The sequence below is a fragment of the Pelecanus crispus genome, chromosome W (genome assembly GCF_030463565.1).
Source record: "Pelecanus crispus isolate bPelCri1 chromosome W, bPelCri1.pri, whole genome shotgun sequence".
In the NCBI taxonomy this organism is placed as follows: domain Eukaryota; kingdom Metazoa; phylum Chordata; class Aves; order Pelecaniformes; family Pelecanidae; genus Pelecanus; species Pelecanus crispus.
This window is the reverse complement of record NC_134675.1, coordinates 6,715,609-6,742,604: the sequence shown is the minus strand read 5'-3', so window position 1 is coordinate 6,742,604 and position 26,996 is coordinate 6,715,609. Positions and strand designations below refer to the sequence as shown.

At 44.6% G+C, this 26,996-nt stretch overlaps 1 protein-coding gene across 1 annotated transcript in view; it reads right to left on the bottom strand.

Moving 5' to 3' along the window:
- The window catches only part of LOC142596460 (growth hormone receptor-like), an 87,830-nt gene extending 63,266 nt beyond the window's left edge, over positions 1 to 24,564 (bottom strand). Inside the window, exon 1 of the mRNA XM_075725568.1 lies at positions 24,495 to 24,564. Within this exon, the coding sequence (XP_075581683.1) occupies positions 24,495 to 24,564 (70 nt within the window). The remainder of the gene's footprint in view (positions 1 to 24,494) is intronic.
- Between the last annotated feature and the right edge of the window lie 2,432 nt (positions 24,565 to 26,996).

The window sequence follows — 26,996 nt, the reverse complement described above, 5'->3', positions numbered from 1 at the left end:
TAATAATGATACACGAAGCAAGTGATGCACAATGCAATTGCTCACCACCCACCGACCAATACCCAGACAGTTCCCGAGCAGCGATCGCTGCTCCCCGGCCAACCCCCCCCAGTTTATATACTGAGCATGACATCATATGGTATGGAATAGCCCTTTGGTCAGTTTGGATCAACTATTCTGGCTGTGCCCCCTCCCAGTTTCTTGTGCGCCTGGCAGAGCATGGGAAGCTGAAAAAGTCCTTGACTAGCATAAGCAGTACTCAGCAACAACTAAAAAACATCAGCATGTTATCAACATTCTTCTCCTACTAAATCCAAAACACAGCACTATGCCTGCTGCTAGGAAGAAAATTAACTCTATCCCAGCCGAAACCAGGACACTGTGTTTTATGAACAACAAACTATTTTAAGCATCTAAATTGCCACGATTCAGACAGATGATAAAAGCCAGCAGAACACATTTGAAATTTGCGCACGTCCATCTCCTCTTGTTTTTAATGGTTTAGAACTGCCCTACTGTATTGACACAGGATAGGTAGCTTAAAAAGCTGGAACACAGGAAACCATTGGGCTAAGCTCAACACTATTAAAGTTCACAGTAATGGATGAAAAAAAAAATCAGAACAAGCTACAGTAAAAAAATTCAAAGCAACTGTTGTGCAAATCCTTTAAATAGCAGGATTTTGTTGTTGAAAACACAAATAAGTGCAATTTTCTCAGTTATTTAAAAGAGTGTTTTATTACAAATTTTTCGTCATGTTTCAAAAGATAAATTCAGCAAAAGCATTAAATATCACATGAGAATATGTTCTTATGTTTTACATTTGATACTTTAAAATAAACCATTCTCTTAAGAATCTATCTTCTTGGAGCAGGTCATCCCTACGTGCCAAAAGACGAGCCAGTGGGGAAGAAGGCCGGCCTGACTGAACAGAGAGCTTTGGCTGGAACTCAGGGAAAAAAGGAGAGTTTATGATCTTTGGAAGGAGGGGCAGGCAACTCAGGAGGACTACAAGGATGTTGTGAGGTGATGCAGGGAGAAAATTAGAAGGGCCAAAGCCCAACTAGAACTTAATCTGGCTACTGCTGTAAAAGACAATAAAAAATGGTTCTATAAATACATTAACAACAAAAGGAGGGCTAAGGAGAATCTCCATCCTTTATTGGATGCAGGGGGAAACATAGTGACAAAGGATGAGGAAAAGGCTGAGGTACTTAATGCCTTCTTTGCCTCAGTCTTTAATAGTAAGACCAGTTGTTCTTGGGGTACCCAGTCCCCTGAGCTGGAAGACAGGGTCGGGGAGCAGAATGAAGCCCCCATAATCCAAGGGGCAATGGTTAGCGACCTGCTACACCACTTAGACACACACACAAGTCTATGGGGCTGGATGGGATCCACCCAAGGGTACTGAGGGAGCTGGTGGAAGTGCTCACAAAGCCACTTTCAATCCTTTATGAGCAGTCCTGGCTAACCGGGAGGTCCCAGTTGACTGGAGGTTAGCAAATGTGACATCCATCTATAAGAAGGGCTGGAAGGAGGAGTTACAACAGCTCTTGAGAATTTTGAATATCCTTGGGATGTTCAAACCACCATGTTCCTATTTCTATGTCTCCTGAATGTGGTTCAGGCCTCGTTTAGGGTTAAACAACTATTTAAGAATACCATCGCTACAGGCAATGCAGCTACTCCAACCACCACAACAGTTACCACAGTTACTCCAACCCTGGCAACAGGCACTGTAGCTAAACCAGAGAACCAACCAGTGCCGGTATAAGTCGCCCCTATACACAAGAAGAAATACACAACAAAATAAGCTCATTTAGTAAGGGATGAAGATGAACCAGGGCCATCAGGAGAAGAGGAGGAGGAAGAGGCAGAACCCATAAATGAGACAGTAACCACCTGATCCCTATCCCTGAGTGAGCTGCGAGATATGCGAAAAGATTTCAGTCATCGTCCAGGCAAGCACAACATCACCTGGCTGCTCCGATGCTGGGATAACAGGGCCAGTAGCCTGGATTTAGAGGGTAGGGAAGCAAAGCAGCTGGGATCCCTTTCCAGGGAAGGGGGCATTGACAAAGCAATTGGAAAAGGGGCACAAGCCTTCAGCCTCTGGAGGCGACTCCTGTCAAGCATGAAGGAAAGGTATCCCTTCAAGGAGGATGTTATATACCACCCAGGCAAATGGAACACCATAGAGAAGGGTATCCAGTACCCGAGGGAATTAGGCGTGCTGGAGGTGATTTATGGTGACCTGAATGATGAGCAGTTACCCAAAGATCCAGATGAAGTCAGGTGCACACAACCCATGTGGCGGAAGGTGGTACAGAGCGCACCAGCATCGTATGCCAACTCATTGGCAGTAATGATCTGAAAAGACGGAGAGGAACCAACGGTGGATGAATTCGCTAGCCAACTCCGGCAACAGTGTCCCTTCCTCCCTACAGGCCTGCATCTCGATTGTGGAAAAACTGTCCGAAACACAGTCCCGAGAGTTCCAACAACTCAAAAGGGATATGTCCTACTGCCCACTTGTACGGACCAGTATCTCAGCCATTAGGAGTCAACGTCCTTCTGCTCAAGAGAGCGGATATAGTGGATACACACCACGGGGCACCCTGTGGTTTTACCGGCATGACCACGGAGAGGACATGAGCAAGTGGGATGGGAAATCTACCTCGACCCTAGAGGCACGGGTGTGTGAGTTGCAAGGACAAACTAGTACAAAAGTTTTTTACAGCTGGGTTTACTGGACTGTGTGGATTCGATGGCCTGGCACATGAGACCCACAGGAGTAGAAGGCTCTAGTGGACACTGGTGCACAGTGTACCCTAATGCCATCAAGCTATAGAGGGGCAGAACCCATTTGTATTTCTGGAGTGACAGGGGGATCCCAACAGCTCACTGTACTGGAGGCCGAAGTGAGCCTAACTGGGAATGAGTGGCAGAAGCACCCCATTGTGACTGGCCCAGACGCTCCGTGCATCCTTGGCATAGACTACCTCAGGAGAGGGTATTTCAAGGGTATAGCTGCCTTGGAGACGGAGGAAATGAAACAGCTGTCCACCTTGCCCGGTCTCTCAGAGGACCCTTCTGTTGTGGGGTTGCTGAGGGTCGAAGAACAACAGGTTCCAATCACTACCACAACTGTGCACAGTCGGCAATATCGCACCAACTGAGACTCCCTGATTCCCATCCATAACCTGATTCGTCGACTGGAGAGCCAGGGAGTGATCAGCAAGACTCGCTCACCCTTTAACAGTCCCATATGGCCAGTGCGAAAGTCTAATGGGGAGTGGAGACTGACAGTGGACTATCGTGGCCTGAACGAAGTTACACCGCCACTGCGTGCTGCCGTGCCAGACATGCTAGAACTTCAATACGAACTGGAGTCAAAGGCAGCCAAGTGGTATGTCACAATTGACATTGCTAATGCGTTTTTCTCCATCCCTTTGGCAGCAGAGTGCAGACCCCAGTTTGCTTTTACCTGGAGGGGTGTTCAGTACACCTGGAACCGACTGCCCCAGGGGTGGAAGCACAGCCCCACCATTTGCCATGGACTGATCCAGACAGCACTGGAACAGGGTGAAGCTCCAGAACATCTGCAGTATATTGATGACATCATCGTATGGGGCAAAACAGCAGAAGTTTTTGAGAAAGGGAAGAAAATGGTCCAACTCCTTCTGAAGGCTTGTTTTGCCATAAGAAAATATGGTCAAGGGACCTGCACAGGAGATCCAGTTTTTAGGAATAAAATGGCAAGATGGACGTCGTCAGATCCCAACTGATGTGATCAACAAAATAACAGCTATGTCCCCACCAACTAGCAAAAAGGAAAAACAAGCTTTCTTAGGTGTTGTGGGTTTTTGGAGAATGCATATTAAAAATTACAGTCTGATTGCAAGCCCTCTCTATCAAGTGACCTGGAAGAAGGTTTTCAAATGGGGCCCTGAGCAACAACAAGCCTTTTAACAAATTAAACGGGAGATAGTTCATGCAGTAGCCCTTGGGCCAGTCCGGGATGGTGGCAAATGCCCTGTGGGGGTGGCTGCAGCAATGGAAGCAGAGCAACTGGCAGCACAGAGGCAAACCCATCTGAGCTGCTGCATTGTGGCAAGATATTGCTGCCCGGGTAGAGAACCTGGTTGTAAAAGTTCGTCATGTCAATGCTCCCGTACCCAAGAGTCGGGCCACTGAAGAACATCAAAACAACCAGCGGGTGGATCAGGCTGCTAAGACTGAAGTGGCTCAGGTGGATCTGGACTGGCAAGATAAGGGTGAATTATTTATAGCTTGGTGGGCCCATGACCCCTCAGGCCATCAAGGAAGGGATGCAACATATAGATGGGCTCGTGATCGAGGGGTGGACTTAACTATGGACAGTATTGCACAGGCTATTCATGAATGTGAAACATGCGCTGCAATCAAGCAAGCCAAGCGGTTCAAGCCCCTCGGGTATCGTGAACGATGGCTAAAATACAAATATGGGGAGGCCTGGCAGACTGATTATATCACACTCCCACAAACACGCCAAGGCAAGCGCTATGTGCTCACCATGGTGGAAGCAGCCACCGGATGGCTGGAAACATATCCTGTGCCCCATGCCACCTCCCGGAACACCATCCTGGGCCTTGAAAAGCAAGTCCTGTGGTGACATGGCACCCCAGAAAGGATCGAGTCAGACAACGGGACTCATTTCCGAAACAACCTCATAGACACCTGGGCCAAAGAGCACGGCATTGAGTGGGTGTATCACATCCCTTACCATGCACCAGCCTCCCGGAAAATGGAACGATACAATGGATTGTTAAAGACTACCCTGAGAGCAATGGGTGGTGGGACATTCAAGTATTGGGATACACATTTAACAAAAGCCACCTGGTTAGTCAACACCAGGGGATCTGCCAATCGAGCTGGCCCTGCCCAATCAAAACTTTTACGTACTGTAGAAGGAGATAAAGTCCCTGTAGTGCACATAAAAATTATGCTGGGGAAGACAGTCTGGGTTACTTCCCCCTCTGGCAAAGGCAAACCCATTCGTGGGACTGCTTTTGCTCAAGGACCTGGGTGCACTTGGTGGGTGATGCGAAAGGATGGGGAAGTCCAATGTGTACCTCAAGGGGATTTGATTTTGGGTGAAAACAGCCAATGAACTGAATGGTATGATGTTAATTGCCAAATAATACTGTATGTCATCTGTTCTGTGGTTGCTATATGCCACATCAATGGTATTACAGTAAGAATTGCCCAGATTAATTAAGAATGAACTTTGGTGAAAATGAGCAAAGTGCAGCGGTGATAGAACCAGACAAGCATGGCTTGGAACCAGAAGTGGCTTCAGATTGGAACAATCCAACACCACGCACCATCTCTCCTGCTTTCAAAGACTGTGGTGACAGATGGAACCCAAAGTCATGGGCTAAATAAACTCATCGGACGTTTTAGAGGGATGTCCCATAGACTACAGGAATGATATCTGTGTGTATACATCAAAAGAGAGGAAAAGTGCTGGTGATTAATTCGGATGTATTGGAAAGTGTGAGACCTGGGCATGATGTAGGTGGTATAGAATAAGGGGTAGATACTGTCCTGGTTTCGGCTGGGATAGAGTTAATTTTTTTTTTCCTAGTAGCTGGTATAGTGCTGTGTTTTGGATTTAGTAGGAGAAGAATGCTGATAACACACTGGTGTTTTAGTTGTTGCTAAGTACTGCTTATGCTAGTCAAGGACTTTTCAGCTTCCCATGCTCTGCCAGGTGCACAAGAAACTGGGAGGGGGCACAGCCAGAATAGTTGATCCAAACTGCCCCAAGGGCTATTCCATACCATATGACGTCATGCTCAGTATAGAAACTGGGGGGAGTTGGCTGGTGGGTGGCAACCGCTGCTCAGGAACTGGCTGGGTATCGGTTGGCAGGTGGTGAGCAATTGCATTGTGTATCACTTATTTTGTATATTCTTTTATCATCATTATTATTATTATTATTTTCCCTTCCTTTTCTGTCCTATTAAACTGTCTTTATCTCAACCGACAAATTTTACTTTCTTTTCCCGATTCTGTCCCCCATTCCACTGGGAGAAGGTGGAGTGAGTTAATGGCTGTGTGGTGTTTACCTGCCTGCTGGGTTAAACCACAGCTGTGGTGGACTTGGTAGTGTTAGGTTTACTGTTGGACTCAGTGATCTTAAAGGTCTTTTCCAACCTAAATGATTCTATGATTCTAGGCAATGTTGGATGGGGCTTTGAGCAAGCTGGTCTAGTGGAAGGTGTCCTTGCCCATGGCAGGGGGGTTGGAACTAGATGATCTTTAAGGTCCCTTCCAACCCAAACCGTTCTATGATACTATGATTCTATAACACCAAGTTGGACAGGAGTGTTTATCTGCTCGAAGGTAGGATGGCCCTGCAGAGGGACCTGGACAGGCTGGACTGATGGGCCGAGGTGAACTGTATGAGGTTTAACAAGACCAAGTGCCAGGCCCTGCACTTCGGTCACAACAACCCCATGCAACGCTACAGGCTTGGGGAAGAGTGGCTGGAAAGCTGCCTGGCCAAAAAGGACCTGGGGGTGTTGGTCGACAGCCGGCTGAACATGAACCAGCAGTGTGCCCAGGTGGCCAAGAAGGCCAACAGCATCCTGGCTTGTATCAGGAATAGTGTGGCCAGCAGGAGCAGGGAGGTGATCGTCCCCCTGTACTCGGCGCTGGTGAGGCCGCACCTCGAATTCACATTTGGGCCCCTCAATACAAGAAAGACATTGAGGTGCTGGAGCATGTTCAGAGAAGGGCTACAAAGCTGGTGAAGGGTCTGGAGCACAGGCCTTATGAGGAGCGGCTGAGGGAACTGGGGTTGTTTAGCCTGGAGAAGAGGAGGCTGAGGGGAGACCTTATCGCTCTCTACAGCTACCTGAAAGGAGGTTGTAGCGAGGTGGGTGTTGGTCTCTTCTCCCAAGTAACTAGTGATAGGACGAGAGGAAATGGCCTCAAGTTGTGTCAGGGGAGGTTTAGATTGGGTATTAGGAAGAATTTCTTCACAGAAAGGGTTGTCAAGCATTGGAACAGGCTGCCCAGGGAAGTGGTTGAGTCGCCATCCCTTGAGGTTTTTAAAAGATGCGTAGAAGTGGCGCTTAGGGACATGGTTTAGTGGTGGACTTGGCAGTGGTAGGTTAACGGTTGCCCTCAATGGTCTTAAGGGTCTTTTCCAACCTAAATGATTCTATGATTCTTCAGTAAGGTATTTTACAAAGTGAAAGAAAAATACTCTCAATTAGAAACTTTCATTGTGTCTACGGTTCTACAATCACAACTATAATATGACAAATATCTGGATACTTTTATGTAATTTCAAGGAACCGAAGCCAGCAATTTATCTACTTAGAGATCTATAAAAAGAAAAACATTTTAAGTGGCCCACATAGCACATACAGAGTATTAAGGTAACTCATCAAAAATACAGGTAACAGCTAGACAAGCTACCTTGAGGGTGGAAAAACCATTAAAATTATTCTTCTTTTAAATCTACAATATTGATATTTCACTGAGAAAGATACTTTTTAGGGTCGTTAAAATCTTTTGTAGCTTGACCCATCTTCTGCTTGCATTTAAGCAATTTGGTTTAACTAATTCTTAAAATTCTTTAAGACCATCTAAAAAGAGTAAAACTTTTTTATAAAATAGGTTTTATATTCACATACTTTTAGTAACATCTTTTCTTCCTTAGAAAATTACTCAGTCTTGGAAAGCTAGGTAATGCATAACAGTCAGCTTCTTGAGGAGATGTTTAATTTGCTACTTTCAGTATTGTTAGTTGTTACTTTCACAATAATAGGTAAAGGACTTTAGTTGGATGAGAGATCTCTTAAGTTTAAATTAAAATTGTAATTTAAAGAAATATAAGCATACAAACAGTGTAACAATTAGATGTCTATCACTTTTCAAAATCCCACTATCTAGTTGCGTGTAGTCATCTTCTCATCCTTGAAATTCCAATTCTACATTAGTACATCCATCATAAACAAATTAGATTAATAACATGTACAGTCTCCATCTTTTCAGACTAAAAAAACCCCAAAACAAAAAAGGGAGGAGAGTAGAGGACCACCCTGATAAAAGACACAAAGCTACTCAGTTAAGGGATCACTAAGGCCCATGCTTGTGTGACACCTGCGGCTCATCCTTTATTTAGTAAAGGACCTGCTGGTGCTAAAGGTGCTCATGCACACCACAGAAATGCCAGACAGGAACAAGTGATTGCTTGCTGTCCTAACATTATTATTATTACATTATATTATTACATTTATTATAATATTATAATTGACATTTATATTAATCTAGTCAGTATTTGGGTACGCAGAAGGAATTGGCAGATTAGACTGTTTTGAGGACAGGGAAGAAGTCAAGCATTGCACTCTAGTGTTAGTATTTCTTTCGTCTCACTAAACAGTGCTAAATTCACAGTCCAAAGCAAATGTGCAGCTCAGCCAGTGACACTGCAGCCTTTTCCACAACATTTCATCAATACGTTTTAACATGCTTCACGCAGATCCTCTCTGAAAAGGACAGTGGTGCAGCTACGCTTAGAGAATTCGTTGCTCTGCTGACACACAGAGAAACAATTACATTTCTTGACCCTAGTGATTTTCTAATGCAGCTTTCTAGCAAGCAGATCGGCTTCAATAGCATATCTAAAAGCTTTCAGAAACTAAGCTACTTCAAAAAAGTCAAATTTAACCTGTCAAAGAGTCTATCTAGAACTGATACAAACACCTGCTTGTACAAGCACCTTCCACAAGCACCTGCTGGTTATCAGAAACCATGGACAGATGGCACCCCCTTCTCCTATCCCAGGAGAGATGTCTCACTCACTACCTGCCACTGTGGGCATCTGGGTGTCGTGGTTTAGCCCCAGCCAGCAACTAAGCACCACACAGCTGCTCGCTAACTCCCCCTACCCTGATGGGATGGGGGAGAGAATTGGAAGAGTAAGAGTGAGGAACACTCCTGGGTTGAGATAAGAATAGTTTAATAATTGAAATAAAGCAAAATAGTAGTAGTAATAATAACAATATAATAATAATAAAAACAGTAATAACAATACACAAAACAAGTGATGCACAATGCAATTGCTCACCACCCGCCGACCAACACCCAGACAGTTCCCGAGCAGCAATCGCTGCCCCCCAGCCAACCCACCCCAGTTTATATACTGAGCATGACGTCATATGGTATGGAATAGCCCTTTGAGCAGTTTGGATCAACTATTCTGGCTGTGCCCCCTCCCAGCTTCTTGTGCCCATGGCAGAGCATGGGAAGCTGAAAAGTCCTTGACTGGCATAAGCAGTACTTAGCAACAACTAAAACATCCCTGTGTTATCAGCGTTCTTCTCATACTAAATGCAAAACAAAGCACTATACCTGCTACTAGGAAGAAAATTAACTCTATCCCAGCCAATACCAGGACAGTATCCACCCCTTATTCTATACCATCTACGTCATGCACTGGTCCTACCCTTTTCCAACGCGTTCTAATTAATCACCAACACATTCCCTATCTTGATATATACGCACAGATATCATTCCCTTTATTTCTGGGCCATCCCTCTAAAACGTCCATTGAGTTCATTTAGTCCATGACTTTGGGTTCCATCTGTCATCACAGCCTTTCAGGGCAGGAGAGGTGGTGTGCGGTGTTGGATTGCTGCATGCTGAAGCCAGTTCTCATTCCAACACGGTTTCATCAAAGTTCATTTTCATTAAGCTGGGCAATTCTTACTGTAATACCATTGATTGTGGCATAGAGCAACCATAGAAGAGATGACATACAGTATTATTTGGCAATTAACATCATACAATTCAGTTGACGATTTTCACCCACAATCAAATCCCCTTGAGGTACACATTGGACTTCCCCATCCTTTCGCATCACCCACCAAGTGCACCCAGGTCCTTGAGCAAAAGCAGTCCCACAAAAGGGTTTGCCTTTGCCAGAGGGGGAAGTAACCCAGACTGTCTTCCCCAGCATATTTTTTATGTGCACTACAGGGACTTTATCTCCTTCTACAGTACGTAAAAGTTTTGATTGGGCAGGGCCAGCTCGATTGGCAGATCCCCTGGTGTTGACTAACCAGGTGGCTTTTGTTAAATGTGTATCCCAATACTTGAATGTCCCACCACCCATTGCTCTCAGGGGAGGCTTTAACAGTCCATTGTATCGTTCCATTTTCCCGGAGGCTGGTGCATGGTAGGGGATGTGATACACCCATTCAATGCCATGCTTTTTGGCCCAGGTGTCTATGAGGTTGTTTCGGAAATGAGTCCTGTTGTCTGACTCGATCCTTTCTGGGGTGCCATGTCGCCACAGGACTTGCTTTTCAAGGCCCAGGATGGTGTTCCGGGCGGTGGCATGGGGCACAGGATATGTTTCCACCCATCCGGTGGTTGCTTCCACCATGGTGAGCACATGGCACTTGCCTTGGCGGGTCTGTGGGAGTGTGATATAATCAGTCTGCCAGGCCTCCCCATATTTATATTTCAGCCATCGTTCACTATACCCGAGGGGCTTGAACCGCTTGGCTTGCTTGATTGCAGCGCATGTTTCACATTCATGGATGACCTGTGCAATACTGTCCATGGTCAAGTCCACCCCTCGATCACGAGCCCATCTACATGCTCATCTCTTCCTTGATGCCTGAGGGGTCATGGGCCCACCAAGCTATAAATAATTCACCCTTATCTTGCCAGTCCAAATCCAGCTGAGCCACTTCAATCTTAGCAGCCTGATCTACTTGCTGGTTGTTTTGATGTTCTTCAGTGGCCCGACTCTTGGGTACGGGAGCATTGACATGACGAACTTTTACAACCAGGTTCTCTACCTGGGCAGCAATATCTTGCCACAATGCGGCAGCCCAGATGGGTTTGCCTCTGCGCTGCCAGTAGCTCTGCTTCCATTGCTGCAACCACCCCCACAGGGCATTTGCCACCATCCATGAATCAGTACAGAGATAAAGGACTGGCCACTTTTCTCTTTCAGCAATATCTAAAGCCAGCTGGATGGCTTTCACCTCTGCAAACTGACTCGACTCCCCTTCTCCTTCAGCAGTTTCTGCCACTTGTCGTATAGGACTCCATACAGCAGCTTTCCACCTCCGATGCTTTCCCACAAGATGACAGGACCCATCAGTGAACAGGGCATATTGCTTCTCATTTTCTGGCAATTTATTATACAGTGGGGCCTCTTCAGCACGTGTCACCTCCTCCTCTGGTGATATTCTAAAGTTTTTGCCTTCTGGCCAGTCCATGATGACTTCCAAGATTCCTGGGCGACTGGGGTTTCCTGTTTGAGCCCGTTGTGTGATTAGTGCAACCCACTTACTCCACGTAGCATCAGTTGCATGATGTGTAGAGGGCACCCTCCCTTTGAACATCCAGCCCAACACCGGCAGTCGGGGTGCCAGCAAGAGCTGTGCTTCAGTACCAACCACTTCTGAAGCAGCTCGAACCCCTTCATATGCTGCCAACATCTCTTTCTCAGTTGGAGTATAGAGGGCTTCGGATCCTCTCTATCCCCGACTCCAAAACCCTAGGGGTCGACCTCGAGTCTCCCCTGGTGCTTTCTGCCAGAGGCTCCAGGTAGGGCCATTCTCCCCGGCTGCGGTGTAGAGCACATTCTTTACATCTTGCCCTGCCCGGACTGGCCCAAGTGCTACTGCATGAACTAGCTCCCGTTTAATTTGTTCAAAGGCTTGAATATGCATTCTCCAAAAACCCACAACGCCCAAGAAAACTTGTGTTTCCTTTTTGCTAGTTGGTGGGGACATGGCTGTTATTTTGTTGATCACATCCATTGGGATCTGACGACGTCCATCTTGCCATTTTATTCCTAAAAACTGGATCTCCTGTGCAGGCCCCTTGACCTTACTCTGTTTGATGGCAAAACCGTCCTTCAGAAGGATTTGGACTATTTTCTTTCCCTTCTCAAAAACTTCTTCTGCTGTATTGCCCCATACGATGATGTCATCAATGTACTGCAGATGTTCTGGAGCTTCACCCTGTTCCAGTGCCATCTGGATCAGTCCATGGCAAATGGTGGGGCTGTGCTTCCACCCCTGGGGCAGTCGGTTCCAGGTGTACTGAACACCCCTCCAGGTAAAAGCAAACTGGGGCCTGCACTCTGCTGCCAAAGGGATGGAGAAAAAAAATATTAGCAATGTCAGTTGTGGCACACCACTTGGCTGCCTTTGACTCCAGTTCGTATTGAAGTTCTAGCATGTCTGGCACGGCAGCACGCAGTGGCGGTGTAACTTCGTTCAGGCCACGATAGTCCACTGTTAGTCTCCACTCCCCATTAGACTTTCGCACTGGCCATATGGGACTGTTAAAGGGTGAGCGAGTCTTGCTGATCACTCCTTGGCTCTCCAGTCGACGAATCAGGTTATGGATGGGAATCAGGGAGTCTCGGTTGGTGCGATATTGCCGCCTGTGCACAGCTGTGGTAGCGATGGGCACCTGTTGTTCTTTGACCCTCAGCAACCCCACAACAGAAGGGTCCTCTGAGAGACCGGGCAAGGTGGACAGCTGTTTCATTTCCTCTGTCTCCAAGGCAGCTATACCAAAAGCCCACCAGTACCCTTTTAAGTCCTTGAAATACTCTCTCCTGAGGCAGTCTATGCCAAGGATGCACGGAGCCTCTGGGCCAGTCACAATGGGGTGCTTCTGCCACTCATTCCCAGTTAGGCTCACTTCGGCCTCCAATACAGTGAGCTGTTGGGATCCCCCTGTCACTCCAGAAATACAGATGGGTTCTGCCCCTGTATAGCTTGATGGCATTAGGGTACACTGTGCACCAGTGTCCACTAGAGCCTTCTACTCCTGTGGGTCTCATGTGCCAGGCCATCAAATCCACACAGTCCAGTAAACCCAGCTGTAAAAAACTTTTGTAATAGTTTGTCCTTGCAACTCACACACCCGTGCCTCTAGGGTTGAGGTGGGTTTTCCATCCCACTTGCTCATGTCCTCTCCGTGGTCATGCCGGTAAAACCACAGGGTGCCCCGTGGTGTGTATCCTCTATATCCTCTCTCTTGAGCAGAAGGACGTTGACTCCTAATGGCTGAGACACTGGTCCGTACAGGTGGGGAGCAGGACAGATACTCTCTGAGTTGTTGGAACTCTCAAGACAGTTTTTCAGACAGTTTTTCCACAGCCGAGACACAGGCCCGTAGGGAGGAAGAGATACTTTCTTCATATTCCCGGAGACAGCCAGCCACTTCATCCACCGTTGGTGCCTCATCATCTTTCCAGGCCAGTATTGCCAACGAGTTGGAATACAATGCTGGTGCGCTCTGTACCACCTTCCGCCACATGGGTCGTGTGCACCTGACTTCATCTGGATCTCTGGGTAACTGCTCATCATTCAGGTCACCATAAATCACCTCCAGCACGCCTAATTCCCTCAGGTACTGGATACCCTTCTCTACGGTGGTCCATTTGCCTGGGCGGTATATAACACCCTCCTTGGAGGGATACCTTTCCTTCACGCTTGACAGAAGTCGCCTCCAGAGGCTGAGGGATTGTGCCCCTTTTCCAATTGCTTTGTCAATGCCCCCTTCCCTGGAAAGGGATCCCAGCTGCTTGGCTTCCTTACCCTCTAAATCCAGGCTACTGGCCCTGTTATCCCAGCATCGGAGCAGCCAGGTGATGATGTGCTCGCCTGGATGACGACTGAAATCTTTTCGCATATCTCACAGCTCACTCAGGGATAGGGATCGGGTGGTTACCATCTCATTTATGGGTCCTTCCTCCTCTGGTTCTCGTGATGGCCCTGGTTCATCTTCATCCCTTACTAAACGAGCCGATTTTCTCGTGTATTTTTTCTCCTGTATAGGGGCAACTGATACTGGCACTGGTTGTTTCTCTGGTTTAGCCACGGTGCCCGTCACCGGGGTTGGAGTGGCTGCAGTACCTGTGGCTGTGGTTGAAGTGGCCGCAGTGCCTGTGGTGGGGGTCTGAGTAGCCACAGTGCTTGTTTTGTTTTGTCATCAGATCCAGAGACCTTCTCTTTCCCTTGAGGGTTCTGAATAGTGTTGACCACGGCTCGATAGGCATGGGCCAGTCCCCAGCAGGTTGCAATGATTTGTGTGTCTCTGGAGTTGCCAGGGTGACAACATACTTTTTCCAAATACTTTACTAGTTCTTCAGGATTCTGCACTTGTTCAGGGGTGAAGTTCCAAAACATGTGAGGTGCCCACTGCCCTAGGTACTTGCCCATACGATCCCACACACCCTGCCACTCATAACTCTCCAGCCTTGGGGCAGATCTCTGGATGATATTCTTAAATTGCTTACTGACCTTTATCAAAACGGAAACAACATTCCCAAGAAGTATCAATAGAAGTATCTTAACTGCCCAGGGGTGTTCAAGATACTGGAAAGTTGTTGTAATGAAGGAGGAAACATCATAGAAGAAAGCAGCAAAGGTGCCATTCTGTATTTCCTGCACAACAGGCCTCTCAGAGGAAGAGGTATAATTGCTAACTCTCTCCATGAGGTGGTACCCGAAGTACAGTAATGACTTCTGTATGAAACCCAGATACCAAGCAATGCTCAAGGTCAGGGTTTTGATAAGGAGTCTCCCAAGCAAAAGATCATTAATCACTGCAGAGCATTGCACGCTGCACAGACCCACAGACCAACACCAAGCTTTAACATGTACTGAAAAAAAAAGAACATGGCGCAGATCAGATGAACTAATATCGTGACTGGCAACTGTTAACAGATTCCTTAATACACTCTGGTTAATCTGTTCTTATCTCAAACCGTCGAGCCCCACGTTGGGCACCAAAAAGGACTGTCGTGGTTTAGCCCCAGCCAGCAACTAAGCACCGCGCAGCCGCTTGCTCACTCCCCCTGCCCCGATGGGATGGGGGAGAGAATCGGAGGAGTAAGAGTGAGAAATACTCCTGGGTTGAGATAAGAACAGTTTAATAATTGAAATAAAGTAAAATGGTAATGATAATAATAACAATATATTAATAATAATAATAATAATAGCAATAACAATAATATACAAAGCAAGTTATGCACAATGCAATTGCTCACCACCCGCTGACCGATACCCAGACAGTCCCCGAGCAGCAATCGCTGCCCCCCAGCCAACCCCCCCCAGTTTCTATACTGAGCATGACATCATATGGTAGGGAATAGGAATAGCCCTTTGGTCAGTTTGGATCAACTATTCTGGCTGTGCCCCCTCCCAGCTTCTTGTGCCCCTGGCAGAGCATGGAAAGCTGAAAAGTCCTTGACTAGCATAAGCAGTACTCAGCAACAACTAAAAACATCAGCGTGTTATCAGCATTCTTCTCATACTAAATCCAAAACACAGCACTATGCCAGCTACTAGGAAGAAAATTAACTCTGTCCCAGCCGAAACCAGGACAACCAGGGAAGAAACATATACACACTATGTGCATGTGTTGACACACAGATTGAAGAATATGTCTGAACACAAGCTCTATTTAGATGTAAAAGTGTGGGTGGCCATTTCATAGTTTCCCATGGCAAAAATTAATTATGGACTCACATTAGTACAAGTCCTTGCCTGTTGGAAGAAAAGCACAGTTTCTGCAAGTATGCAGATTTATGCAGAAAGCAAACATTAGCTCGAGGAAACTTGCAGCATTTTCTCTGCTTGCTGGTGCTGTCCCCTACCTCCTGACAAACACACAGCCACCTTCTCCTGTCTTGGTGGAGGAGGCAGCCTGCCAGCTTCATGAGTATTGGAAGAAGAAATATATTTTTCTATCATTTTGCTCTGCACAATAAATGCAGTGCTGTTGACAGAGGATATTGCATAACCTGAACAATTTCATCACCATAAGATCTGATCAACTCAAAACAATTAAGGAGTTCATCCTTAACGTGCCTTCTTACTTTACAGCTAGGGAGCTGGGACATAGATATTAATCAATTTGCCAAGGACACAGAGGAATTTCTGTGGCACAGCCAGACGCTGAAAGCTTGTTTCAGACCAGTGTCGTTATTACAGAACTATTACTCTTCCTGGAGTCATGGGGATTTTGCCTACTTTAGGACAAATGTTAGAAAGCTTTGGAAGCTCACTCATTCCTGTCAACATGCCTCAGCCTCATCTGAAGAGCTCAGGTTATCGCCACCCCTTTGCCTTTCTGCTGAGATCCATGACAGGTACAGCTGCTAGTGACAACTCAGGTAATTGGGGCACGTTTCCTCCAGGAAACAATAAAAAAATGAAAATGGTAATTTCACACCAATCGTGTGGGAGTCACCTACTAATAAAAACAAAAAAACCAAAAAACCCAGTAAAACAAATCTCATTCACATCTTAGCACTGAAATAAACTCCACTTGAGAAGTCAGGATAGCCTGAGCACTCCGCACAGCGGCTTTCCTGACACATCCCATACGTTGGGCTGCAAGGATTTGAGTATGCCAGCTCTGTTCCTCCTAGGGACACGTCCATCCTGTAGCCATCCCAAATATGGAGGTAGGAACAATTTTTATTCCTTATCTATGACCTAAGCCTTGCCCTGATTAAAAGGAAGGAGGATTTCTTCTTATGCGTTTTTCTAAAATTCACGTGTCTTTCTAATGTGCTGTATTTAAAACCTATGGTATATTATGTTAACAACCAGGAAATGCTGTGGGACTTCCCCACCTATATAAGTCAGGGCAGCTTACCTCTAGTAAAGGAGAGATATGATGGACTCAGGGCTTTTCTAAAAGTAATTTGTTAAAAGATTATAGCAGCTTTTCATAAACTGCAGTTGAATGCATGATGGGATTCCCATAGGCAAGTAGAACAACAGAGACCATCTCTGTTTAAATCTAGAAGTCCTATCAATGTAAGCCATTTATTTTTTTTATTGGTCCCTACTTCTGTTCTTAAAGGGGGTTAAGAGCCACATGCTAAGCCTAATATTCTATTTTTTTTAGGGATAGCTATGACTTTGGGAAAAATAACAGTTTCTAGAAAGCCAGTGTGTATATACAGGTATCTTGGGATTACTGGAGATCTTAATTATATTTCACACATCTTTGCAAGTTGCCAAGATGTAAAACCCATGGAAGTGCAAAGTATTGTCATGGTCATAACTCATGTTTCTTAAGGGATTTCAAGGGGATATAATGAAATTAAATAGTAAGACATTAATTGTTGACACTTCTCTAAACAAGAAGAAAACAGAGCCTCATTCTCTTAAGAAAAACTGAACTTTTGGCTTAACAAATGGGAAAAAAACCCATGTTGAATTCCAGCAGTAACAAGATCTCATAACTGAAAAACAGCATTTAAGAATAATTTACAATCAAGCCTTCCATTACAAAGTTGGACAAGACAGAACAAACACTAACCCTGATAGATGTAATCCTTGCACAGTTTTTCCTGTAACTAGAACTGCTACTTAAGTCTATTAGTTAGATAAACTGGTGAAGCAGAATATCAAGCCTGCTGTACTGGGGGGGTAAGATAACATGTCAGACTGGGAGCTCTGCAAGGAGGATATAATTATTTTGAGATGGTCAGCACTTCTGGAAAGAAGCCCTCACCTCCTGCAGAACACCAACTGGAAGTTGTCACTCACTTAACAAAACATTCACAAGATTGCACCACATGCAAATGTGCCAGTTTCTGTAAAGAATGTTACTCCTGGTAAAAAATGTTTCTTGACTTGTGGAGGAAAGAAAGGGCAACCCGGAGAAAAACCTACTTCAAACAATGAGCAGTGTTCATGGTCTTGGGAAAGTAGACAATAGCAGTTGGATATTTTGGGCAACCACATTAAATTCCACTGGTTTTGTCTTTGCTACCTCTCTTAACATGAAGTCTCGTTCAGGAGGGCTCTGCAATATCACTGCAAGTATTTTTGTAGACAAGGATGTAACTACTTAACTGGCTTGGCCAGAAACGGGAGGTTAAACAGTCTCAGCTGTGACAGCTGGATACCCTGAAGAGCTCCCAGTGCATCCTTTCAAGAGCGAAGTCTTGCCTTCAACCTCTGCAAAACATGGCATAATCCAGCCAGAACTTTAATTTAATTCTGAAAGGCCCTAGGTGCGTTGAAAGGCACGTGCCAAGAGTAACAGGAGATACCTTGGGTTTTTCTGATTAACTTCTACAGCTTCCTATTGTGCAAATGGTACGGAGTCAGAAAGGAAAGATAATAAGTTATTGATCGCACATCTATTTCATTACTTGTGGAGCTGCCCCAGATGCAAACGTTTTTCCGGTGAAGTGGCTTGATAGATCTTCACAGCATGAAGAGCTGAGCTCTGGAGCCAAGTGGAGGCATCCTTGGATAACAGGGCAATTTCTGACTAAAACAGATGAGGCAGTTACATTCAAAGCTAACTAAACTAGTTAGCAAGACCAAACATCCACTACAAATCCACTGAAGAATACACTGGAGAATGAAACAGTTCACTAGAAAATAAATTATGTTGTCTCTATATACACACCACCATTTTTCCACATTCTTCACCAGTGTTTTATACCTTTTTAATAACTCACTCGTATTTTCTTTGCCCTATGAAATAAATGGACTTAATTAAGTTTAATTACTCTTTAGTCACTCTTACTCCTCCGATTCTCTCCCCCATCCCATCGGGGCAGGGGGAGTGAGCGAGCGGCTGCGCGGTGCTTAGTTGCTGGCTGGGGCTAAACCACGACAGTTACATTCCACCCTCAACCATTTCTGGTGTAGAAGCCCTCTAAAATAGACACTAAGAACTTAAAAAGGCATTTATTTTCCTTGCCAAACCATGAACCACTAGCAATTTCCATTCCTTTAATTATTACTTTTAACTTCCAGAAAAACAGTTCACTGCAAGCAAAGATCAACCCAGGATATATACAAGTGGATTAAAACAGATGGTTTGAATTAAATCCTATATAACAGTAACCATAGCTGACGTCAGCATTTTCATTGAAATAATTATAATGAGTATTAACTATTTGATCATTAACAGCAAATAATAAATAGACCATGTTAACATTTATAGTTTTTACCTACATTTGCTTCCCTAACACTTGCAATTTCCTGTTCAAAGTCAAATTATTACATTAATCTTTTTTTTGTGCTTCAGTGATGAAGAGACAGAACACAAATTCAAAGGATATAATGACATTATTTTACTTTGTACATGTTCTTGCTTAAGATTTAATATTTATTAAGTGTTAACACAGTTTTTCCTGTTTTACAGTAGGCATGGGTGGCAAACACCAAGTGCCTTTTAAAAGAAACATGACGCACAGACTCCCAAACATATCATATTTATCCATGCATTTACCAATCTATGCTTTTTTCAAGTTTCTTCCAACTTGCCTTGCCCAGAAGACAAACTTTCTGGTGTGCAATTTCCTTGAGTCTTTTTTTAAAATTGGTGTCAGATTTGCTACATCCCACTTTGGTGTCAAGGCTGATAAGTGATAAATTCTCAGCTACACTTAATATTTAAGGGCTTCCTATTGCATTCTTTGAAACTCCCAGGTAAGTCTCCTTGACCAACTTAATAGGAATGAAACACAGAACTGAACAGAAATTACGCATGGCTCTTTAGATGATATATGGAAAGCCTATCTTATGGCGATTCTATGCCCCTTAGTATGGAATTACCTACTTTGTAAAAGTTTTTTAATTATCTGTAAAAAAAAAATTAAAAAATCCTGTACATCGGGGGAAAAAAAAGTCTTCACAGTTTTCTAGAAGTTCTGCAGAAAACTAACCATTGCTGTCACTACTTAATTTTACACATAGTCCAGGAGGAAGCAGTTAATGACCTGCTACGCCACCTGGATGCTCACAAGTCTATGGGGCCAGATGGGATCCACCCGAGAGTACTGAGGGAGCTGGCGGAGGAGCTCACCAAGCCACTTTCCATCATCTATCAGCAGTCCTGGTTAACAGGGGAGGTCCCTGATGACTGGAGGCTTGCCAATGTGACGCCCATCTACAAGAAGGGCCGGAAGGAGGACCCGGGGAAGTACAGGCCTGTCAGCCTGACCTCGGTGCCGGGGGAGATTATGGAGAGGTTCATATTGAGCGAACTCCACAGGCAAGTACAGGTCAACCAGGGGATCAGACCCAGCCAGCATGGGTTCACGAAGGGCAGGTCCTGCTTGACCAACATGATCTCCTTTTATGACCTGGTGACCCGCCTGGTAGATGATGGAAAGGCTGTGGATGTCATCTACCTGGACTTTAGCAAAGCTTTTGACACCGTCTCGCATAATATCCTCCTCGGGAAGCTGGCAGCTCACGGCTTGGACAGGCATACTCTTCGCTGGGTAAAGAACTGGTTGGGTGGCCAAGCCCAGAGAGTTGTGGTAAATGGTGTTAAGTCCAGTTGGCAGCCGGTCACGAGCGGTGTTCCCCAGGGCTCTGTTTTAGGGCCAGTCTTGTTTAATATCTTTATCAATGATCTGGATGAGGGGATCGAGTGTGCCCTCAGTAAGTTTGCAGATGACACCAAATTGGGTGGGAGTGTCGATCTGCTGGAGGGTAGGATGGCCCTGCAGAGGGACCTGGACAGGCTGGATCGATGGGCCGTGGCCAACTGTATGAGGTTCAACAAGGCCAAGTGCCGGGTCCTGCACTTCGGTCACAACAACCCCATGCAACGCTACAGGCTTGGGGAAGAGTGGCTGGAAAGCTGCCTGGCCGAAAAGGACCTGGGGGTGTTGGTAGATAGCCGGCTGAACATGAACCAGCAGTGTGCCCAGGTGGCCAAGAAGGCCAACAGCATCCTGGCTTGTATCAGGAATGCTGTGGCCAGCAGGAGCAGGGAGGTGATTGTCCCCCTGTACTCGGCGCTGGTGAGGCCGCACCTGGAATACTGTGTCCAGTTTTGGGCCCCTCACTACAAGAAAGACATTGAGGTGCTGGAGCGTGTTCAGAGACGGGCAACAAAACTGGTGAAGGGTCTGGAGAACAAGTCTTATGAGGAGCGGCTGAGGGAACTGGGGTTGTTTGGCTTAGAGAAGAGGAGGCTGAGGGGAGACCTTATCGCTCTCTACAACTACCTGAAAGGAGGTTGTAGTGAGGTGGGTGTTGGTCTCTTCTCCCAAGTAGTTAGCGATAGGATGAGAGGAAATGGGCTCAAGCTGCGCCAGGGGAGGTTTAGAGTGGAAATTAGGAAAAATTTCTTTACGGAAAGGGTGGTCAAGCATTGGAACAGGCTGCCCAGAGAGGTGGTGGAGTCCCCATCCCTGGAAGTGTTCAAAAAACGGGTAGATGTGGCACTTCGGGATATGGTTTAGTCTAGTCTACCCTTGATTGGTTTAGGTGGGCTTGGTAGTGTAGGTTAATGGTTGGACTGGATGATCTTAAAGGTCTTTTCCAACCTCGACGATTCTATCATTCTATGATTCTATGTTTGTGTAACAGGCAGGAGGAGAAAGCAAAGTAGAAGAACCTGTCTTGTTAAATACTAGCACTTCTCCCAAATTCAAAAGCTAAAGAGTCCTTACTGGTCCGTAGCTCTGCCTCTCATGTACAGCATCATCCCTAGGCTATTCTTCCATAGTTCATTTTTAGCACCTTTCCAATAACAGAGAAGGGAAACGGCCTAGGCCAGGTATTTTTATTCCCCAAGGAGAACCTTGCCAGAGCCTTGTTGTGGAGGCTTTTTTATTTTAGTTTTATTTCAATTTTATTTAACTTCATAGGTCTAACTAAAGAGATTGGTACACAAAGGGGAAAAAAAATGAGTATATAGCTTTATTCTGCAAATGCCTATCAGAAAATTCATCTTCTTTTAACCAAATCAGAACACAGAAGTGGATTCAAAATACATTAAATAAAGGCCCCACATTGTTTCAGCCCAATTGTAATATGAAAATAAACACTTCACTACCCCACACTTCCTTACACACTTCTTAAATAGGCACTCTCACTTCCCATGGGACATGTAGGTAGCAGAATGAAAGTATTGCTGCAAGTAGGAAATAAAAGTAGGGAACAAAAGTGAAAACTTGATTCATTCATTGCCTTCAACAGTCAGCTACATTAGGAACTCAAACCAAATTTGGTAAATGTTAAAGAAAATGCCTTAAATAGCAGGGGAGAAGAGAATCTTATAGATGAGCTGGTGTCTGATAACACAGAGGATAAGAGACTGAGCCACATACATAGAAGTAAACAAACAGAAACTTGTGTTTTCCCTATGCAAAACCCTTTTTTAATAAATAAAATGAACTTTATGGAAGAATTCTCTGAAAACTGATCATTTGAGTTCCAATTACATCTTATTTCAGCTTAATGTCTCCATTAACAACAAAGTGATACCACTTATATCTCTCCAGTGCTTCTGCAAATATGCATATCTAGAAATTTTAAGTATGCAACTCCAAGAAAATGCAGAACTGTAACAGGGCAAAGGAGGATGATTATACCTTTAAACTGTAGGGCAGTTATGACTACAGGCAACTATGCCATAGCCCTTTGGTTTAGTACCATATTCTAAAACTACCACTAGAAAGGCTAACGAAACATGGCTTGCATCTCTATAGGTATGTAATTTGCATTCAGTAACACCTAAGTATGGAGCTAAAGGAAAAAAAGAAATTGAGAGATGTGAGAAATTTTCATTGAAAATTTTAACAGCTTATTTACAGTTTGTTGTGGAAGTTGTTTTCACCCAACTTTTTCCAAAATTACTCATCAAACTGCCCTCTGACTTTCTCTGCTAACACTGATTTTGGCTAGGAGGTCAGGAGGGGCACCTGCTTACAGAGTCACCCTTCTGCAGCTGCTCTGTAGCTCTGGGAGAAGCAGCGACACGTTCGTATAAAATCAGTAATTATGGAAAACTGTTACTGCTCTCTCTAAAGGCCAGAACAAGACAGAGCAGACTAGGTTAACTTGTATTTGTTTACAGGAGCAGATCATAACCAGCATAAGCAGATCAATCTGACACAACGTAAAACTCCCACTGAAGTTAATGGGATTTTTTTGTTCTGAACGAGTAAAAGACCAGTCCCAAAGGACCAGCCAGAGTCAAAGCAGGCCTCCGGGTGATACAGAAATGGTTCTAAATCATAGAATCATAGAATCGTTTAGGTTGGAAAAGACCTTTAAGATCATCCAGTCCAACCATTAACCTACACTACCAAGTCCACTCTAAACCAATCAAGGGTAGACTAAACTAAACCATGTCGAGAGTGCGATGTCTACCCGTTTTTTGAAGACTTCCAGGGATGGTGACTCCACCACCTCTCTGGGCAGCCTGTTCCAATGCTTGACCAGTCCTTCCATGAAGAAATTTTTCCTAATATCCAATCTAAACCTCCCCTGGTGCAGCTTGAGCCCATTTCCTCTTGTCCTATCTCTAACTACTTGAGAGAAGAGACCAACACCCACCTCACTACAACCTCCTTTCAGGTAGTTGTAGAGAGCGATAAGGTCTCCCCTCAGCCTCCTCTTCTCCAGACTAAACAACCCCAGTTCCCTCAGCCGCTCCTCAGAAGGCCTGTGCTCCAGACCCTTCACCAGCCTTGTTGCCCTTCTCTGGACACGCTCCAGCACCTCAATGTCTTTCTTGTAGTGAGGGGCCCAAAACTGGACACAGTATTCCAGGTGCGGCCTCACCAGCGCCGAGTACAGGGGGACAATCACCTCCCTGCTCCTGTTGGCCCCACTATTCCTGATACAGGCCAGGATGCTGTTGGCCTTCTTGGCCACCTGGGCACACTGAACAAGAAAAAGCATCAGAGAAAGCTCAGCTGGAGTGAGTGCTTTCCAGCCCTGCATTTAATTTAGAAGATGGAAGAATTGAGGTGAATAAGGATGGGAAGAAGAACTGTGGAAAGCCAGAGGTACATTCAGTGGGTGTGAACCCTGGGCAGATCTGCTGAATCATGAAGACCACAGGATGTGCATTCACAGCTTCTCCTAGCTAAAAAGGCTTCTACTGGCTACCCACAGCCAGCTGGCTGGTTGAGGCTAGATGTTCTTTTCAAATCCCTTTTATAACCTCTACTCAAGAATTTCTAAGTGTATTTCTTATGAAACTTGTTCATATTGCCCTCAGACCCAACACATAGTCTTAAAATGCTTCCTCCATACTTCCAAATAGCTCTACATTTAACATATGATTATACTAAAAAGACTTGTTAAAGGGGGAAAAAAAAAGTTTCTGTAAAAAATTAACCCCATACAATTCTTTCATAACTTCAGTACCTGAGCAAAGAAAATCCAGATATCTGACACCAACATTGATCCAGCCTGTTTACACATCACACACCTAATGCTGTCTATGAAATTTACCTTCATTCTGCAACACATTGTCTCAATCTCATCCATCTTTACAACAAGATTAACTGACATATTTTTCACATTTCACATGATGTACCCAGGTTACTGCAGTCAAGGAACATGCATAGTCCTGACACATATAATATAAAAATACTCTTTATATAAAGCTATATACACACACACACACACAGAGGCACAGAAAGGTATAAAACTTACCATCACTTGCAGAAAGTGAGTCATTTGCACAGACCAGTGCCAAAGTAAACAGCAGATGCTGAAGATCCATACCTCTAATTCTGTAATAATAAAAGACATGAGATTTTCTTTATAAACTGATATTACTAACTAATAGTATTGCCGTGGTTTAGCCCCAGCCAGCAACTAAGCACCACCCAGCCGCTCGCTCACTCCCCCTGCCCCGGTGGGATGGGGGAGAGAATCAGAAGAGTAAGAGTGAGGAACACTCCTGGGTTGAGATAAGAACAGTTTAATAATTGAAATAAAGTAAAATAGTAATGATAATAATAACAATATAATAATGATAATAATAATAACAATATACAAAGCAAGTGATGCACAACGCAATTGCTCACCACCCACTGACCGATACCCAGACAGTTCCCGAGCAGCGATCGCTCCTCCCCGGCCAATCCCCCCCAGTTTATATACTGAGCATGACGTCACATGGTATGGAATAGCCCTTTGGTCAGTTTGGATCAACTATTCTGGCTGTGCCCCCTCCCAGTTTCTTGTGCACCTGGCAGAGCATGGGAAGCTGAAAAGTCCTTGACTAGTATAAGCACTGCTCAGCAACAACTGAGCTTGCGTAAAAACATTCACAACGGTTTGGCTGATCATGCATAGCTGAAATCACTTTGCCTGCTTACCCTCATTCCCCTGAATGCCAACAGGACAGAGTCATTCTGCAGATTAAATGAGTTACAGCCCTTCAAATCAACACAATCTAAAACTGCCACGGACCTAAAGACTTCTTTCCTTGCTTGCTGATATTACAGCTTGATTGAGTCAGCAGCAGCACTTGGATGAATGCCTGTTTTTATAGAACCCTTGTCAGTGCTATATACTCAGCCATGTTAAGAAACAGAAATAACAAATTGTCTCAGTTGATATGAATAGCACACCATTCGCCTAGTGTGTGTGGTAATCCAGGATATGAAAAGAACAAGGAATAATACCACAGAAGCAGAAATTATGTATTGCAAATTAAAAAAAAAAAAAATCTCATAAAGGGCACATTTCTGAAAAAAAAAAAAACCAACCCCACAAAAAAAACCCCAACCTAACAACAAAAGACAGCACCACTGGAAAAGAATGAAGGACTCTAACATAAAGCTGCAATTATTATGCATGCTTTAATGCAAATTTGGGGATTATTAAAAGGTACATATTTATGACAAACTAAAACTATGGAACAGAGGCAATTTTATATTATAAATTAGCACTCTATGTAAACTAAATAATTGTGGTGGGTTTGACCTTGGCTGGATGCCAGGTGCTACCAAGCCACTCTATCACTCCCCTCCTCAGCAGGACAGGCGGGGAGAAAATGAGATGGAAAAAACCCAAAAACCTTGTGGGTCAAGATGAAGGTAGTTTAATTTAAAAAAAAAGCAAAAGCAAAGGCCGCACGCAGAAGCAAAAAAAGAAAACAAAGATTTTATTCTCTACTTCCCATCAGCAGGCAATGTCCAGCCACTTCCTGGGAAGCAGGGCTTCGGTACGTGTAGCGGTTGCTCCGGAAGACAACCGTAAATAACAGATATCCCCCCCCTTCCTCCTCCTTTCTTTTAGTTTTTATTGCTGAGTGGATGTCATATGGTATGGAATATCCCTTTGGTCACTTTGGGTCAGCTGTCCTGGCTATGTCCCTTCCCAAGATCTTGCCCACCCCCAGCCTACTCATGAGGCAGAGGGAAAAATGGTGGAGAGACAGCCTTGATGCTGTGTGAGCACTGCTCAGCAGTAGCCAAAACACTGGTGTGTTGTCAACACCTTTCTAGCTACCAATACAAAGCACAGCACTATGAGGGCTGCTATGGGGAAGATTAACTCCATCTCAGCCAGACCCAATACAATAATAGTTTCAAGTATTAAAATTGGAAATGGAATCTATTAAAATAATTGCTCACTTCAGCTTTAGAAAAATTGTTTTTTTTCTGAAACAAACTTTTCATTTTAGAATACAGACTATATGAAAGCTTCATTTTAACACCAAATTTATTTATATCTCAGTTGTAACAGGCACCTTCAATACTTTTACCAGAGCTGATTTCTTTTTCCCATGGATAGATGTGTCACCTAATTACTCTGATTTAAACTGAATTTAAACTGGTAACAGGCCAAATGTTTATCAAGTCTTAGATGTGGTTAAGGAGCCCTTCAGTGAATCCGGAGTTTGGACATTGCTCTGGGCTTGTACTGAAAGCTGTTCTAGGTTAATTCAGCTATAAAGTCATACTCCAAGAACTGGGCTAGGAAGTCCAAGGATGGCTGTAGCATATGGTGCATTGATTCTTTATTTACAATAAAACCTGTCATGCTTTTACAAAAGTAACTTAGTGAACCAGGTATATACAGGGAGGATCTTAACTATAAAACTAGTAGATCATCTCTGTCAGAAGACAGTTTCTAAAAGAGAACTGAAGTTATAGTCTTAAGTTTCTGTCTCCCACAAATATAGAAAATTTTGAACTTGGA